This window comes from Lycorma delicatula, chromosome 12 (genome assembly GCF_047948215.1).
Source record: "Lycorma delicatula isolate Av1 chromosome 12, ASM4794821v1, whole genome shotgun sequence".
Lineage (NCBI taxonomy): Eukaryota > Metazoa > Arthropoda > Insecta > Hemiptera > Fulgoridae > Lycorma > Lycorma delicatula.
The window spans coordinates 38,227,152-38,247,310 of NC_134466.1; the positions used below are offsets into that span (position 1 = coordinate 38,227,152).

The 20,159-nt window shown below is 31.8% G+C and overlaps 1 protein-coding gene across 5 annotated transcripts in view; it reads left to right on the plus strand.

The window, feature by feature from the left end:
• eIF2A (eukaryotic translation initiation factor 2A) overlaps positions 1-20,159 on the plus strand; it is a 78,275-nt gene that overhangs the window by 35,771 nt on the left and 22,345 nt on the right. For all 5 annotated transcript variants that reach the window (XR_012758516.1, XR_012758517.1, XM_075379903.1 and 2 more), the window contains exons 8-9: positions 7,160-7,323; positions 19,570-19,665. Coding sequence is in view for 3 of the 5 variants with exons in the window: in XM_075379903.1 (XP_075236018.1) it covers positions 7,160-7,323; positions 19,570-19,665 (260 nt within the window). In the remaining 2 variants the exon portion in view is untranslated. The remainder of the gene's footprint in view (positions 1-7,159; positions 7,324-19,569; positions 19,666-20,159) is intronic.

The following is a 20,159-nucleotide window of genomic DNA, read 5'->3' on the forward strand; positions in this document are numbered from 1 at the left end:
TAGAAATTAACTCGTCGACTGCAAAGCTTACCTTGGAGCAGACATTGATAGCGACCATAATTTAGTGATAAAGAAATGTAGATTGGGGTTTAAAACCTGAAAAAGGTGTCAGATGAATCGGTGGAATTTAGAGAAGTTTGAGGAAGAGGAGGTAAAGAAGATTTTTGAGGAGGACATCGCAAAATGTCTGAGTAAAAATGATAAGGTAGAAAATGTAGAAGAAGAATGGGAGTAGTAAAAAAGATAAGATAGAAAATGTAGAAGAAGAATGGGAGTATGTTAAAAAAGGAAATTCTTAAATCAGCAGAAGCAAACTTAGGCAGAACAAAGAGAACTGGTAGAAAACCTTGGATTTCAGAAGATATATTGCAGCTGATTGATGAACTTAGAAAATATAAGAATGCTAGTGATGAAGAAAGTAAAAGGAACTATTACTACAAACGGGAAGTGCAAACTAGCGAAAGAAGAGTGTATTAAAGAAAAGTGTTCAGAAGTGGAAAGAGAAATGAACATTGCTAAAATAGATGAAGCATACTGAAAAGTTAAGGAAAATTTTGTGGTACATAAATTAAAATCTAATAATATATTAAACAGAAATGGTACACAGATTTATAATAAGAAAGGAAAAGTCATAGATGGGTGGAATATATTGACGAGTTATATGGAGGAAATGCATTAGGAAATGGTGTTCAGAGGAAGTCAAAGAGGATGAAAGGGGAGAAACAATACTAGATATGAATTTAAGAGAGCATTAAAAGATTTGAATGGCAGAAAGGCTCCTGGAATAGACGGAATACCTGTAGAATTACTGCGCAGTGCAGGCGAGGAAGCGATAATATTTACGAAAATGCGGAAGTTCTGTTAAACTTCAAAATGAGTGTTATAGTCATGATACCAAAGAAAGTAGGAGCAGATAAATGTGAAGAATTAGAACAATTAGCTTAACTAGTCGTGCATCAAAAATCTTAACTAGAATTCTGTACAGAAGAATTGAGTGGAGAGTGGAAGAAGTGTTATGAGAAGATAAATTTGGTTTCAGAAATATTAATGGGACAAGGGAAGCAATTTTAGCGCTCAGATTAATAGTAGAAGGAAGAATAAAGAAAAACAAACCAACATACTTGGCATTTATAGACCTGGAAAAGGCGTTCGATAACGTAGACTGGAATAAATGTAATTTAAAAAAAATTAGAATGAGTTCAAATACAGAGATAGAAGAACGATTGCTAACATTTACAGGAAGAACATAAGAAAGAAGCTGTAATAAGAATGTTAGTCCGACAAGGATGTTCCCTAACCCTGTTAGTTTTTAATCTTTACATAGAACTAGCAGTTAATGATGTTAAAGAACAATTTAGATCCTGATGCCACCAATGTAAATGCCTTGGCAGACATTTGCATCAGTAAAATACATATCAGATTTTGCCTTCACATAGGCCTCAAAAGGACATCTTCACACCCAACCTAACATGATACCTTCAAACTAACTAACCAAAAACACAGAAGCGCGAACCTTGCACCTAATCCAGATTTAACAGCACTGTTCATGACTGTGAAGCCTCAGAAAATGAATGAGTTTAAAGTTAAGTCCGCGTGCTACACTCATAACAATCAAAATTGTGCCTTATGCAACATAGAAATTCAAACGTACACCCAAGTAAGTCAGCCAATTTCGGTCACCTAACAAGGGGAATGTAACCTCATTCCAGTCCACACAGGAGCCGGGACATACCCCTACCCCCATCCAGTCCCATCATGGTGTCTTGCGTGGCATTACCAAGTCACGATCAGGACCGCCACTGGCGGAGGGAAGCCACGTCCCTGGTCACATGGGTTACCATACCCCAGCCACACGGCCACTTCCACCAGCGAGAGCCCCAAATCTAATCACAAACAATACCAATACAACCATGTCACGATGCCAATGAACCTACTTATAACCAATCCAATACCTAAGCCGGAACCTAGCCATCTGGGATCCTACCATGATCTAGTACCTCGATTAAACTCCCTCTGCAGGCCTACACACTGCAAGGGCATGAAGAAAACCAACCAGCTATTATAGACCACTCCTTGCAGATCATCCAGTTAATACGGAGATCCAGATAGGAATGTATTCTCTCAAATTCCCTAACAGCTCGTGAATGTTCAACCTTGTATCAGGGACAGACATAGAGGAACATGGTCCACTGTATCATCAGTCCCAGAATCCGGGCATTGACTCGAATCCATCAAACAAAACCTAGGCAAACTTGCCTGAAAGGCCCATGCCCGGAGAGAAATATATCAATTGAGGAGATCCATCCACACCTAAATCAGACGCTATAGGAAATATACCATGCATGTAGCGACCTGTGGGGGATTCGTCCCACTGACCTGCCAAGATGCAAGGCCTCGGTCTTCAATCTTCTGCTTTCGTTCTTACATCAATAGGTTATTTACTTTGGAAAAATAGTGTTCTGTACGCTCATTAGGTAAGATGTCTGTTGGTTTGACTCCGCCTATAACACAGACTGCCTCCCGTGAGACTGTTCTATAACTGGCTATAACAGCCAGTGAGAGGAGTCGCTGGGCCCGTAGAAAAATGTCCGCGCAAAACCCAAAAGCCATGCAGTGATCCAAAACAGGTGAAGCATACAGCATAATAGCTTTGCTGACACCTTTGTAAAGGATACTCATGGTACGGTAATTCAACCCCCAATCGGGATGAATGACTACAGATTACATAAGAAAGCATTATACAGTATACTGTAGATGTTCTTTGAACCGAAAATTCTCATCAAGGATAATGCCCAGGTATTTTTGAGCCGTAATGTACTGTATGGGGAGACCAGCCATCCAAACCTGGATTCGTTGGGAAGTAGCCAACGTCCTTAAGCAACGTCTTTGTGGTTTTCTCTGGGCTGAAAATCATCTTATATTGGAGACTCCACAGTCGAAGTGTCTCACAAGCATGAGCAGCTCGGAACTCTGCCTCGTTACGCGAATCCCCTTAAATCAATAGCAGTGTGTCATCAGCATAAGCGACAATACGACAATCACATGGCAACCTTAAACGCAACTTGGAATCGAATTCTTGATCCAAAGAAGGGGACTCAGAAACACTGCCTTGAGGGCATACTTTAGTTAAGGTCTTATAAACCTTTAAGCTGCCATCACACAGGGAAATTGTCTGATGGCTGAAATAACTTGAGAACACTTCTAATTCATTTCATGTACACTTATGCTTCTGCATCTGAAACCAGGCAGAGGGCCACCCATAAGTTGTTAAATGTCCTGGATATGTCCAGAAAAATCCCTAATACATATTTACATTGACTAGAGGAAACTACATCCATCACCTTTAATATGCCATCCTCAGTGCTCTTGCCTGGTCGGAAACCATACTGGTTGTCCATTAGCAAATGATCACTGGCCAATTTAACATTAATACACAAATATAGGATCTTATCAAAAACCTTGCCAATCACAGGCAAGAGCGTTAGTGAATGGTGAGAAGAACTAACAGTAGGATCTTTGTCGCCTGTCTGTTATTTTTACACAGATTTGAATACCAGCTCTTGCCTGGTCTGACAAGCTGATTGTATGAAACCTCAACCACCATAGTGTCATTCAGGAGCAAATCATTCAGCAAAATATTAAGGATACAGTCCTTATAAATTACCACACCCTTGTGGGTTAACAAAGCTGACAAGAGGACATCTTTCCTGCGCTTTTGTCAAAGAAGAGACAGACTTTTAAGCCACATGTTAAGGCATCCTGGAATAGTCACTTTAATATTGGAGGAACAGGTAGAAGGGAAAGATTGTGCAGGCAGGCAACATTTGGAGTACATAAAACAAATTGTTAGGGATGTAGGATGGTAGAGGATATACCAAAATGAAATGACTAGCACTAGATAGGGAGTCTTGAAGCAAACCAGTCAAATGATAAGACAAATAAAAATAAAAAGATTAAGTGTTTCTCTTATAACATTAATTCATGTACAGACTTGTTTTGTTTTTATACTGGTAAATAAAATTCATTCATATCTTTCACATTTATGGTGTACATTTCTGTAAGAATTACATGACTAGTTTGGCTTGATTTGACAAGGTTCAAAAGTGACATTTTCATTATTATGTAATGTAAAAGTTCAAATCTTGCTTAAATGTAACAAACATACTTTAAATATTTTAATTAATGTATGTGATTCATGTCTTAGTGAATCTATATATATATCAAAACTGTTTTTATTTAAAATTGTTTATTTATTTTTAAATTCTGTTTAATATGAACCACCCAGTAGATAATATTTAAATAAAACTTACCATACCTTAATTTTATCATGAAAATACTTTCACAGGATCCCGCATCCTCAATTAACTGTGTATTAAAAAAATATTTAAAATGTTAAAATTATAATACTAAATAAACCATGAACATTGTGTAAAGTTCGTTACATTACTGTAATATATAATGAAAATTACATAATTGATTATATGCATGCTGCTCATGTGTTAACTATTTTTATAAGACTGTCTACCTCAAACACTGATGGATTGTCAAATTGAAATTTTCTTTATATTTATGTATAATATTTTTCTACTATATTTCAGTTTTTTGTCATCATTATTTTATGTCTTAATATTTCTAAATTAGTATTAGTATCAGAAATAGAATGTTTATGTTTTATTAGATGGTCTGTCATATTATATTAATCTAATCTATGATAAACCATCAGACCATGTTTGAGGGAGATAGTCTTATAAAAACAACATATAGCAGCACTCATAATAACTAAATATGCAATTTTCATTATAATATTACAGTTATATAACAAACTTATTATACTTGTGCATGGTTTATTTCAGTATTTTTAATAACTTTTTAATATGCATTTTAAATAATTAAATCATTATTGAGAATGGTGAGATCCTGCAAAAGTACTTGAATGATAAAATTAAATTAAATAATGTAAATTTTGAAATGTTTAGTAACATTGTATAAAATTAAAGTGAGTAAGATATGTCGTCTCAGTATTCTGCCCTAGTTGGTTTATATTAATGGAATTTAAAATATAATTTAACATAACAGAGGAATAATATGAATCTTAAATGATTGATTTCAGTAAAATAGTGTGTCTAACCTGGGCTAGCAATTACACTGTTGTAAAAAAAAATTAATGATAATTTTATTGACGCGTAATTTAAATTTTAACTAAATGATGGCATTATCACTTTCAGTGATAAAAAACGCTGCTTGTTAACTGAGAAGCAAAATTTCAGTTACATGTAAGTGCACCATAGTAGTAAAATAAATAAAGATTGGCTTTTCTATTATAAAATGTTTATGGCTGTGTAATGTGCATACTGCTCTGTACTTGTAACTTCTACTCATATTGCTTGATTCCGTTACTGAACTTCTACTATTCGTGTGTAACTTCTTATTACTCTGATTGATGTAATACAATAAAAATTTCTCTTCTAATGTTGCTTCCCTATAATATAGTATATAAAAATATTACATGTGCGGTAGCTTATACATGTATTTAAGTAAGTGCCTTTCTGGTAAAGAATAACAAGCAAATCTGTTTGAAAAAATTTATATTCACTTTTGGCTTCTTTGGTAAAGAAATTCTCATTCAAAAAATTCCGAGCAGTAAATTTTCAGATAAGTCATTGGCATAGCCAAACATGGTGAGTATAATCTGAAGGTAAAATAAATAACTTCTACTCGCCGATAGTGATAGGCATGGGGGTGCTGCTCATGCAAAATTCTCCAAACTTGCATTACTAACATTGAATTCCAAGGCCAGCTCTCTAAGCTATTTTTTAAGCTTCTTTAAACTATTTTTCCTGGGCTGGTTAGTTATTTTATGTAACACACCCTCCTGGAATTTGGGTCTACATATTGAATGTGGTTGCCCCAATTTGCCACATTTTTCGGTTTTAAGCTTCCTATATGTCTCCAGTCCATCTGTGAATGGATGAAAACATTGTATGAGAAGATAACACTTGACTGGGAAAGTTTCCCTGATACAACCATCTTGTCTCAAGAGTGTTGCAAAGTGTGAGACTACATTAAATACATTTCAGCCTTTCTACCTTAATATAAATATGATTCACATTATCTGTGTCATGGTGAATGAGATAATGATAAAAAAGCAAAATAATTAACTTGTACAACATAGATCAGTCTAGACACTTAATCAATAGAAAAATACAAACTGAATATTTTTATTTACATTTATTACAATGACTTGTTAATTTTAACATTGTTTTAATGCAAATTATTTCTTAATATTGTTATTTTTTATTATAATATTTTCATGATTTCTACAATATTTTTTTGTAATATTTTCAATATTATAAAATTATTATAATTTATTACATAACATTAATAAAATTATTCCAGATGAGGTCGTGTCTAGTTATTTAATTTTATTGGGAAGGAAATAAAAATGTGACTGACTCACTTTTAAAGATTTTTTGCCATAATGTTGTTATTTATGAATAGATTTGAATAAATAAGGTCACATTTTCCTAGTCTTAAAACAAACATTTTTTGTAATAATGTAACACTTTAAACCAGCGATTGCAAAGATATTAAAACGTTTACAATGTTAATTGAAATGTTTACATGCCTGCCATTTTGAATTTGATTTAGAGGTCAGGTTCATTATTTTTATATAAGTAAACTTCTTGATACCCTTGCAGTAAATGAAATTTCAGCTTTGTATGATAAACCATACCTGAAAAATAAATTTTCTATATAAGTACATTATTGTAGATAGCCGGTAAAATAAGTCTGAACATATGTTGATTTAAAGTTTTGCTTTTTTGTTTCGATGTGGGGGACCATCCCCTGAATTGTTGAATTTGTTTTTATAAACGCTCTGCATATAGTATATAAATGTAATATATATATATATATATATATATATATATATATATATATATATATATATATATATATATATATATATATATATATATATATATATATATATAATATATTATATAAAATTATTGAGTAGTTTTGTACTTATTAAAATTTTTTCTCTTATATGCTAATTTTGATAGTAAAGAATGAATAAATACATTATTGCCTATCAACGTTAATTTTTTTCCTTTTAGCAAACATGAATAATAAATTGAATTCATTAAATTATATTCAGGTTTAAAATTTGGCATTACACTGGTACATTACTTTATGAGAGGCCTTGGAATAAACAGGAAGAGTTGTGGGAAGTCTTGTGGCAGAAGTTTCCCCCAGGAACATTCAAACCTCCAGTTATTAGGTATAAACCAGTTGAAGGTATACAACCCAGCCAACCAGTTGGTAAGTATAAAAATTTAATTGATTATATTTACATTTTTTTAAATTTTATAACATCTTTAAGTTTTATAGAATAAAATTTGCTGTGATTATATTAGCTGGCTAATAATTAATTATTCAAACTGTTAGAAAAACATTTCATTGTAGTCTCCTTGTAGTGCTATGAGAATGCTAACTACATCAGTTTAACCTACAACAAATGCAAATTAACATTTGTATAAAAGTAGAAAACCTAACATTCAGCACTACAGAAAAATAATTGAAGGTTAAATATTATAAACTACTGAATGAAAAAAACCGTGTGTTCCATATTCATAAACTGTAGGAATTATGTTGAATAGATTTAAAAAAGTATCCCCATTTATTTTAATTCATCCCGCATAAAGTAATTTTCAACATTCTGCAGTTTGTATTGCTAAAACAAAGAGTACAGCAAAAAGTAACTTCCTACTTTTAGCTGTAACAGTTTTTTTATAACTGCCACATATTGAAACTGGTAATTAGATTATATTATTTTTTAAATAATTACAACAGATAAAACTCATGAAATTAAATTAAATTTTACTATATTTAAGATTAGTTTTGTTTGTTGTAATTATAATAAAATCTGTTTGCCAGTTTCAGTATGTGGCAGTGATAAAAAAAATTATTACAGCTAGTACGGTGAGAAATTATTTTTTGCTTTTCTCTTTTCGCGATATAATTTGTAGAGTTTTCATAATTTTAATTAACAAGGGAATAAAAAATGAATATTTGTAAGTTGGAAATTTTTTTATGTATATTATTTTATAATGACGTGTTATACTACTTTGAAATTGCATTACTGAAAAAGCAGGTGAAAAAGATTTTTAATATGCATAAATTTTGCATAGCTCAAAATTGAGCTAAATGTTAAATGAATTCTTATAAACATTATTCCAAGTAAAGCAATAAAATATGTAAGTAATTTTTTACCAAGTGGTTCATAAATTATGGACAATTAAACGTTTACTTGCATTTTGTATACTGTAAAATCAATCTGCATGAAAAGTATAATAATTTATATCAGTAAATTATATAAATAATAAGAAATAAGTATATAGTATATATGCCCTTCTTTTTTACTTTCCTGGTGAATATAGCTAGAATAGCTATATTAAATGGGAAGTGTGGTGGTGATCATGACAAAAAAAATATATACTTATATACTTGTGTGTCACATTGCATTTGGCCTTAGATCTCATGTTTGAGCAAACCAATTTTCTTCAAATTTGGCTAGAATATTTCTATATATGGAGAATTAATTAATCATATTAATTTTATTCAAAATTTGTTGGAAGTGAGGGAATATCATGAAAAACAAATTTCTATTTTTTTCAGTCGTAGAGAAAACTATAAGAAAATTTGTTGCCTACAATGCATATATAAACAATCTGACAAACAATTTTTCATAAAACCAAGCTCCTCTTATAATTGAAATATTTTTCTTTTGCTCTATATTCCTTTTGTTAAAGTATTTTCCAAAAAAAAAATTAAAGTTTACACATCATATATAGATCTATGAAGACATTTCTACAATTTTTTAAACTATTGATTACACAGACCTAAAATGCAGAAAAAGTTTTTGAAAATTTCTTTCTTATCTTACCTCTATCGGAGTGTTATTATTTCAATAAAACTGCCTAAACAAATTTGTTTAATCTCTTTCATTTACAGTGAAGCTGGAAAGTTAAGATAAAGAAAAATTAAAGTAAGAATGATACTGACAATTGGATGGTGAAATAATGTAACTCCCAAGTTTGCTGAAAACCAATAACAACTTGAAAATTAATAAAATGTGCCTATAGTAGTGTGAACAATGTTGTTAAATTGAATTTATATACATGGTGTAGGTCATGAAATTGTATTGGGACGTTAATAACCTATTCTACTCATGATATTAAGGGAAAAAGTACATAGGAACATATGTCCTAAAATACTTCATTTGGAGTTATGGCTAGTAAAAGATGTCTGATTTCAGCTATCCTGGTGAAATGAGGTCATACTGAAATTTTTAAGATGTTAATTGAGGCAGAAATAGTGATTTGTTATGGTTTTTGACCTGAAAAATCAAATAAAATAGGTCTCAGAACACTATCTACAGTAGTTTTTGAGAAATCTGAAATGAAACCAATAAATTGGGGTAAAAACTTAGTTTTTTATTTTTGACGTACAATAACTTTGTTAAATAGTTAATAAACACATAAAACTTTTTAACAAAATTTGTATAGAATTTAGTTTTACCTGGCTACTTAAATGCTGAGGTCTACTTGCACTTTCTTCAAGAAAAATTGCCACAGCTGCTCTTCTCTACTGCTGAGATGCAAAGTATGGTTCCAGGACGATGGGGTGCTTCCCTACTTCTGTGCTGTTTCCACTCACTTAAATCATCATTTTGCTGAGAAATGGATCAGTTGTGGAGGTCCACATTCCTGGCCACTAAGATCACCTAACCCCGTTATATTTTTGTGTCTGGGGATGGATGAAAAATATTGTATACTAAACAAAAATACATTCTTAAGAGGAATTAATTGTCCGCATTATGGATGCACTAAGCAATTGAGAACACCCTTGAGGAACTATCGAGCAATAAAAGCAGTACAGAAATGTGTTGACAGTGGTGCACTTATTTTTGAATATTTATTATAAACTAGTACATATAATGAATGCAATTTGGTCTAGTGTACTATTTCTAAATAAAATTTGAATTTTCTTACGGTTCTTTGTTTTATTCATCACACCATTTTGTTCAGAATTAAATTCTTTACAAGTTTTATTTAAAAATTGTATTTGTTATTACCCAAAGTTATTGTACATCAGACTTAAAAAACAGAGGTTTTTTTTACTGTAGTTTATTGGTTTTCATTTCAGACTTTTCAAAAACTACTGCAGTTTACATCTTGGACTTTATTTGATTTTTCAGGTCAAAACCCATAAGAATCATTAATTCTGTTCCTTAAATAATGTTGCAATCTCCTTTCACGAGGGTGGTTGAAATCTGAGCAAAATCTGTCGCTAGCCATATTTTGAAAATGAAGTATTTCAGGACATATGTTTATATAAACTTTTTCCATTAAAATAGGGTATGAAAGTCGCAGGAGAACTTTGTGATATGTGTGTGTGTGTATGTGTGTAAATTTAAATTTTATTAAATAAACCACGTAGTATCTTAATTTAATGTCTTACCTTAATTTTTCACGAAAGTAGTTTGATGAAAAATTAGTTGAGGTGTGTTTTTTATCTTCCTCTTTTTTGTATGGCCTCATTGGACCAATGTAGTCATTTATTCTGGTCTTTGATTTGTTTCTTAACTTTAGGATTTTTTAGTTTCCTTAATTTGCAATATTTTTTCATCCTATTAGAAATTGCTTGCATAGTTGCGTAATTGCTTCTAACTTATTTCCACAGTTTTCCTATTATATAGGAAAACTGTCCTGTCTTCTGGCATTCTCATCAAATGTTCAAAAAAGGAAATCATTTTCATTTTCATTGTAACAGTCATCTCTTCATAAACTGCCTCATTTGGAAGGATTCTCCATACTCCCTCTTTTTTATAATTTTTAATTATGCTAATTCTAATTATTCTTTCTATTTTGGATGTTTTGCTATTCTGTTTTTCTGATTTAGTTTGAAAAGTGTTTCACTTTTCGAAATGTGCCACTTACGGTTGGACAATTATTTTGTAATGTTTGAGTTCACATGAATTGATCAGCATTTCTTATTGTATGAGGGTTATTTTTTTTTCAAGGTCTGATCGGTCACGAAATTAAAACCACAGTGAAAATAAAAAATTTTTTATTTGTAGCAAGTACTTGCATAGTTACGCTATTTCTCTACAATTCTCTACGCCACTCCGATTTAAGACATTTGTCGTAGCATGGTACCAACTTTCCAATACCTTCCTCATAGAATGGAGCCACCTGTGTTTTCAGCCATGTTTCTACGCTGGTCAGCAGCTTGATGTCTGTGCCAAAATGTTGTCTTCTTAGCCAGCGTTTCATGTGAGCAAAGAGGTGAAAATCAGATGGAGCCAAGTCTGAGCTGTATGGTGGGTGATCAAACACTTCCCAACGAAAATGCTGCAGGAGCTTCTTTGTTACATCTGCAGTGTGCGGCCGAGCATTGTCATGGAGAAAGACAATGCCTGATGACTACATTCCTCGTCGCTTATTCTGAATTGCCCTTCGTAGACGTTGAGTCACATAGTATGAGGCTGCAGTGATTCCACCAAGAGAACTCCATTCTGGTCCCAGAACACAGTAGCCATACACTTTCTGTTGGAGAACGTTCACTTGAACATATTTGGTTTACTGGGAGAATGAGAATGTTTGGATTGTTCTTTTGTTTCTTCATAATGGACCCATGTCTCGTCCCCTGTGACAATTTTGTTCAAAAAATCTATCCTTCATTGTGGTAGCGATGGAGAAACGTTAGGGAGGCGTTCATTCTCATTGTTTTGTGATGGTCGGACAGCATCTTGGGAACCCATCTCGTACACAGTTTGCGGTACTGAAGTCTCTCACTCACAATGGTGTAGAGAGCTGACCTTGAAATTTCAGGAAATGAATCTCTCAATACAGAAATTGTGAACAGACAATTTTTCTCGAATTGCCTCATCCACTCGCTCAACGAGATCATTGGTTGACACTCGCTTCCTGCCCTGACTGCCTGCATCATGAACATCTGTACGTCTTGCTTTAAAGTTCCTGCACCCTGCACCATTGTCGCACTTTGCTGTCACTCATTGAAGTTTCACTATACACATTACTTATTTGTTGTTGAATTTCAGCCACATTACACCCCTCAGCCTGAAGAAATCGAATTACCACATGCACTTTACACTTGGCGGGAGATGCTATTGTTATAGACATGTTTACGTGCTAGCTGCGTGTTCAGATCTAAACAAAGTGATGCGGAGTGATTGAAGGCCATACTAGAGACGCTGCGCAACACATATGTGCAAAGGTTCATCCGATTTTTGCACAGGTTTTTATTTCGCGACAGATTGGACCTTGAAAAAAATAACCCTCGTATGTTGATTTTATTTGTTCAGCTTTGGCTAATTTCTTTGTTCTTTCATTCCAAGCAGCTTTCTCATTTACATTGTAAGTTATTTCTCAAATATATTTCAATTGTTCTAGTATCTCTACTTTGTTTCCATTCATCATAACGTTATTTATTAATAGTGAGTCGATAGCCATTATTTTTGTTTTTTCGTAAGAAATTTATAGGCAAATTTTTCCAGCTGTTTTCCAAACTTTTAATTTGTTCTCTAGCTTCTTTAATGTTAATTTGCTAAGATGGCTAAATCATCTGCAAAAACCTAAGCAATCTAATTTAATATTTTCTTTTTCTTTACCTATTACAATATTTTTAGGATTTATTTTATATATTTTCTCATTAGATATTCTAATGCACAGTTAAATAATAGTGAGGATTATCCATCCCCTTTTCTAAATAATGTTCTTATTATGAATGGTTCTGAAATTTTTCTAAATTTTAATTTTGATATAGTATTAGTGAGGGTTAGATCTAACAATTTTACTAATTTTGGGTATACCCTAAATTTCTTTGAATTTTTAGCATTGTAGATCTATAGATGCAGTTGTAGGTCTTTTTAAAGTCTACAAAAGTGATTTATCATCTGTTTTTTTCTGTTTTTATAGTCATCACTATTAATTTCATGTAATAATTTGGTCTAGGCAGCTTCTCCAAGGTTTCCCAGCAACTCTCCCAATTAATTTATTGTAATAAAATTACATTTTTTTTATTAATGTTAGGCTTTAAAATTACAATGTATATATAAATTTTCTAAGTAACCAAAAATAATAAAAGTGTAATACAAAATAAACACTGTTCCTTTTATTTCAAAATCTGATGTTACTGTTAATGTACCAAACATCGGTACATGGGAAGTACAGAAACTTTTTGCATTCATTACATATTGTAGTTATAAATTTTTATATTTTTTCGTGTTATAGCTCATCCCTGAACTTTTGCAGTATCTGCATAACAATGTGCACATCGCTGTTGAATTCTCCAGTTTCATTGATTTCTTTCTGAAGTGACTTTTTACATGTGTTTCTTGACTTCCTGTTCATTTTAAATATTTTGTTCACTAATAGGCTTTCCATATTTATCTAACTTTAGCATCTGTAAAACTAACTGCTCCCTGAATGTGGTAATCTGAATTTTATTTTTATGAAAATGGTTGGTTAAAAATGTGTCAAGAATTTACTGTCGAAGTGTTTAGTAATAATTCAAATGCAACTTACATAACATTTTACTCTACTGTAAATGCAGCATGTAATAAGTGTGTCACAAATGTGTAAACTAATGGGCCTTGTAGTCAGAAAGATCTATCCCTTGCTTACTGTTATATTCAATTATTGCCACTGATTTACTTACTAGTTCTCCCAACTTATTTTTTCCCTGTGATAATCTTTCCTAATGTGTATTTTGTACTAAAAAAGAAAACTTCTCACTTATCCCTCTTTTTCCAACAAAAATGCCCTTTAATTTATTTTGCCTTCCAATTATTTCATCTTTTTTTATATTTTTTCGTAGCTGTTATATGATATTTTTCTATTAGCTTTTGCATTGCTAGCAAAATGAAAAAAATTTCAGAAGTATCTGATACAGATTCCATAATTTTAGGTACTAAACAATTACCATAAAGAATTGATATATCCCAGTAGTCTGAAATTTTGGGACATTCTGCTACCCCCATGAATATTAGTATGGAAAAAATTTCCACATTTAATTAGAACTTGTGTCAGACCACAGATTACAGCGATAAGAACGTTTTCTTTTATTTTGCATCATGAAATTTGTAAAATTTTGTTTCCACTGCAATAAGGTTTAAAATTTGATCTTCAAGAGATTTTTTATATTTTGATAATATTTTTCTTCACCTGTAAACTGGATATGAAGAGGTAATTTGGTCTCGTCAACTTCATACCGCTCATCTTCTGATGGCTCCACCTTTTTTATAGTTCCCTTTTCTATTTCTAAATACTGTTCTGAAACTATATTTCCATTAATAGAAGTGTCTGAAATGCTGCCAGACTTGTACTCAGATTCAGACAAAGAAAATATACTTTTTTCATTGTCGCTCAAAAGTATGGCATGAAGTTATTCATTACTCAGTTTCTTTTGTGTTTGTGTACATAATTTGAAGCTGCTACAACAAGACACATTATCCATATTGAAATACAATTATTTAAATTGTAAACACTGTTTAAAAATGTAAAATTTTAATTCATTCTTTAAAAAAACCAGTAAACTATTTAATATACCATAACCTAATTTGTAACTGAAAGAGATGGATTAAATATCAATAAAAATATGATATCTAATTTGAAAGTTTTCATGTAATTTTCACCAGCTAAATATAATACAAATATAGCATTCATAAAACTGTAAATTGATTAATTAAAAATACAACTCAAAAACATCAGAAAATATTTTGAAAAAATAACTCTGTATACAACATACAAGTTCATAAAACAGAAAATTGAAGAGTAATAAGATGGCACCACTGTGCAGTCATGTTATCTCACATTCCTGATAAGCCATACACAAACAACAAAGCATTAAAAACCGACCAAGATATAAGTGTATAATGTAAAAGTGTTGTTTGAGAAGCCAACATGGCTACTCATGGCCTGTTCATAATGGATTCTTGAATACTGCCAGTGCATTTTACGACAACTAACTTGTTAAGCATTAGGATTGGTGGTTCATATTTTTGAAATTGTTTTCCAAACATTTTATAATAATCCCTTTAATTAACCTTTTTACTATCTATTTCTATTTTTTTTAATTGTATTTTCTTGATGTTGTCTTTTTGAATATCTAATTATTTATTGGGATATTTTTCTTTGTTTGGTAAATTCTCCTTGTGATTTTTCTGTTATCTTACTTTCATGCTTTAACCATGCTTGGTGTCTGTCATTTTTCACTTTATCAACAATCTTCATTCCACCATTGATGTTTTTCCTAGGGCTTAAATGTGTCACTTTTATAGTTTTCTCTTTTAATTAATTCTAGGTTATTTGTCTTTTTTTATATTATTAGTTAATTCCTCAGATATTCTATTTATTAATTTGTACAGGTCATATTCTTTTCCAATTTTTGATTTGGGAAAAATTTCATTTTAATTTTTACCATGTATGATCTGATCATGAGTCTTGAATTTTCTTATGGTAATTTTTATTCATAAAGATATGTTCAAATTGCAATTCCCCTTTTTTCCAATCAGGGTGTTTGCATGTTTTGTTTATTGGGCTTTCTCATAAAATATGTCAATTTTAATATCATATGATTTTTGCAAAATTCAACCAATTTTGTTCATTTCTTTGTTGGCCATTTTCCTATTATATCTCTAAATCTCCTTTCTTCTCCTAATTGGGCATTGAAGTCTCCTATTAAAATTTTTTTATGATTTTTATTTATGTTTGAGGCTGTTTGTGATCGAAAAGTCCCAAAATTCTTCATATTTTAAGACCTGTGCCAAATTGGGCATTGTTTTCATTACTTTCGTTCCTGAATTCCCTTTATATATTCTGTATCCTTGGGATTCCATTGGTCCTGATCTGAGTTCCTCATTTTTTGGATTTGTGCGATCAGAATTATTTATCTAAAATGTCTAAGGGTTTTCAGTGTTGCTGTTTGCATTAGTGAATTTATATTGTGGTAGCCAGGTACTTAATTTGTTTCAATTTAAGTTTCAGTTTGGTCGAGGGTTTTTCCAGATGCTCCAATACATCATTATCTTTTGAGTGATTGGCCACCGAATCAGTGTGCAGAGTCTTCTTTGGTCATTGCCAAGCAGTGGAATATTCCTTAAAAAATTTTCAATACTGGATTGTCAAAGGTTGTCGTTGGCCTTGGTTGGGATAAATCCTAATTTACAGCCTACGGGCTGTGCAGGAAGTCCCGTTACACTAGTTATGAAATGTTAAGATAGTTGCACCTTACCTTCTGTGGATATAAAATGTTATTGGTTCCACCATGTTTATAGCACAACTATATGTGCCTCCATGTCAGTTTTTCATCTGCAACAACATATCACGGGTGATCATTTCAAATGCTTACCAAACACTGTCTTGGAGCTGCTCAATATTCATGTATGTACGTTTTTGGATCTTTTCCTTTACAAAACCCCAGAGTGCATTGTCAGGTGTGGTGAGGTCAGTGCTTCTTGCTGGCCAAGGAAATGCAGCTGTTAACTCTTTTGTCCCATGTCGGACACAGAAATACAGAAAAATTTCATTGAGGTGAAAATGCAAAATGTCCTGGAAGCAGCCGCTCGTTGATCATTCTCAAATAACTGTATTGATTAACTGTACCATTGAAAAAATACAAACCCAGGAGATGTTCAGCTGTCATCCCAGCCCAAATCGTAACATTAGGCAGATTGTGTTTGATTTCTTCAAAAAAATCATTGTATACCCAGAAAAAAAACCATTTCAGTTATGACAGCTGCAGTAAATCACAAACTTGTTGTCTGAGATCATTACTTTTTTTTATAGTTTCCTATCTGAAAACAATCAATTAATAACTGACACGCATAAACACGTAGATCAAGGTCATTGTCACTCAACTCATTAACTGTGGCTGAACAAAAACAGTTAACTTTTAAGTCCTTCGGCATATGGTCTTGCACTGTTGATCTTGGAATACGTAACTCTGCAGAACATTTGCGTGTTGATTTCATCGGTGATGTAGAATTGATGCCTCCACAGGACCACACTTGAATGTTTGGCCTCCCATTGTGTGGTGCATCAAGAACACTTCCCCTTGCAAAAGCCTTCTTCTCATATGTCAGTACATTTGCCGTGATTGTGACAATTTCCGAAAACACATAAAGAAGATATTCATAATGTTTTCCAATGTTGTACTACTTTGTGGATGTTATGGATCTACATAAGCTAACAAACACTCTTCAGTTCACTATAATCCACCATTGTTCCTCACTCAATTACAACTAAGGTCATCCCACCATAAATGAACACACCGGATGATCCCCACCACAGCTTATTATCAACCTTTTCCAGCAGCAGTAAGCAATATCAGTGGTGAGAATTGGCATCAGTAGAGCCCAGTTAAGCTGCATTTATTACATTGTAAAGGGACTTCCCATCCACCCTGTAAATGTTATCTAAAGAGGTGATTTGATTTGTGAGGTATGATTTGATTGATAAATTTGTAAGGTTGATTCTGATTTAGTTCACCAACTAGAATTCTCTATTTCTAGTAGGCTATTTATTTAGATGGACCACATGGTGGTGGTTCAAATAAATCTTACTTTTCACTTAATTGAAAAGCATTCCATTCGCTAGGCAGTTTATCTGATAAATTTAAATGTAATTTAACAGTACAGAGGAGTAATATGAAGCCTAAAAAGATTAATTTTAGAAAAGTTAATATATATATATATATATAAATTTTAGTATAATAAATCTACTACTGAATATTGAGGTAAGACATATTTTACCTTAATTTTTCGTGAAAGTACTTTTGTGGATTCCACATCCTGTCATGAATGAAATAATTCAGTTATTGCATAATAATAATTTAAAAAAAAAAAATACTAAAATGATGAAAATTACATATTGATTTGACATAGTGCTAACACTCCTGAAACACTTTTTCTTTTTGCTGTTCAGCCTCCAGTAATTACCTTTCAGATAATACTTCAGAGAAAGAATGAGGCTGATATGTATGAGTGTAAGTGAAGTGTAGTCTTGTACAGTCTCAGTTCAACCATTCCTGAGGTGTTGTGGTTAATTGAAACCCAACCACCAAAGAACACCAGTATCCATGATCTAGTATTCAAATCCGTGTAAAAATAACTGACTTTACTAGAACCTGACCGTTGAAACTCGACTTCCAAATCAGCTGATTTGGGAAGACACTTTCACCACTAGACCAACCCGGAGGACACTCCCTAAACATTGGCTATGGTTTATCAAACTGAAATTTTGTTTGTATTCATACATGTATTATTTTTTTGGTTTATTTAATTTTGTCATTTTTTATTGCTTCCTAATATTTCTAAATTTGAATTAAAATCAGAAATAGCATGTTCATTGTTTGAGATTGTGTGCCATATTAGATAAAATTAATTTATTATTTTTGTAATTACTTAACTTTTCTTAGTTATTGTGTGTATATTTGATTGTTTTAATCATATGTGTTAGTTTATGAAACCAAGGGTGATTTGATTCCATATGAATTGTATTATATGTATGTAGGTTTTCTATATGCATTAATAAATCTAAAAAAAAAGAATAATACTAGGGAAAAAACAACTGTTGTTTGATTTCAGTACAAACTTTTCTTTTCTGCCCAGTAGCAATGCTGCATAGCGAACATGTTGATTCTCCAAACAGAGCTGTCAGCTCACGCTAATGAGCATTAAGTTATCAAAACATATAAAGTGAATAAACTGTTCGCTGTTTTCTCAGAACAGTTTATTTGCCCTGGAAACTGTTGTTTTATCAATGTTAAATACACTGTTAGCTAACTGCTAAGAATGAACAGTTTCAAAAGTCAACTAAAGCTTATTCATGAAAATACTGTTTAATATTTACACATATTAAAGTGTAGAATAAAAGAGTCATAAAACTATCAAATCTTGTGATAAAATTATATATGGCATTTGCTGGCATAAACTGAAACATCCCGTAGCTTGAAACCAATACATAGAGAAAAATATTAAAATGAAATTATTGTTTTAAAATTAAAAAATAAAGTTTAGCAATGGGGAGTCGTGAACATGAACAGATTAATAATTATACCTGTTTTGTTTTCCAACAATTTTAATTGTATTTCTACTTATTTCATGTGTCGTTACTTATCTTTTAATTGATTAAGTAAAGAACTTATTTTTTCTCTAGAAAAACATTGGAGAATGAACTTGCTGCTGCTTCCTGTTGAAGGTTTCACATAAGATTTTGAAGTTATTATTATTGAAATAGATAACAGTTATCATTAGATTTCATTACTAAACTGATATAAAATAGTATGTACTAATGATTGTGTTGTATGGTAACACTTTTTCTACAATCCTAAAAATAAGAAACTTATAGGAATTTTTTATGATGCCTAAATTTGCCCTAATCAAATTATAAATTTTAGATTAATAGAAAAAAAAGATTTTTCTGATTCTATACTGGATTATTTAGTGCTGCTTTTATTTTTAATATTACATTTTAATTTCAGCGTCTAAACAGGCTTACCGACCTCCATCTGCTAGAGGGAAAGAATCAAATTTCAAATTGCACGATGAAGATGAACCTGCTTCTGGAGATGTGATAGGTAATAATGCCAATTAAAAATGTTTATAATTTATTTTTGACTGAAATAATGTTTGTAATAGTTTTATCAACTAAGGTTTAAAATCACCCAATTTGTATATTACGTTCCTGGCATATAGTGTAATATATGTTGCTATAGCTATAACGGTAAAGTATGTTAATCGGTAAAACAAAAATTGTCTTTGTGAATTTTGTGCTCTAAGGAGACATTTAAAAAAAAATTTTTAACAAAAAGTATGGATTTAAATAAATTGCAAATAATCTGCATAAAAAAATGTTAACTCCAATGCTCCCAAGTCCAATACATATGTATGCATACTGTATATAAACACAGTAAGTTGGAAAAGTTCCCAAACTAAATTTCTGTAGTAGATACAAGTAGCGTCATCTCTTAGACAACCATGAACCATGTAGTACTATGTCTCATGAGTGTGTGTAGAAGATTTCATCACTCCAGTCTTAAGTTATATTCAGCCATGTACATTGTGTTCATTT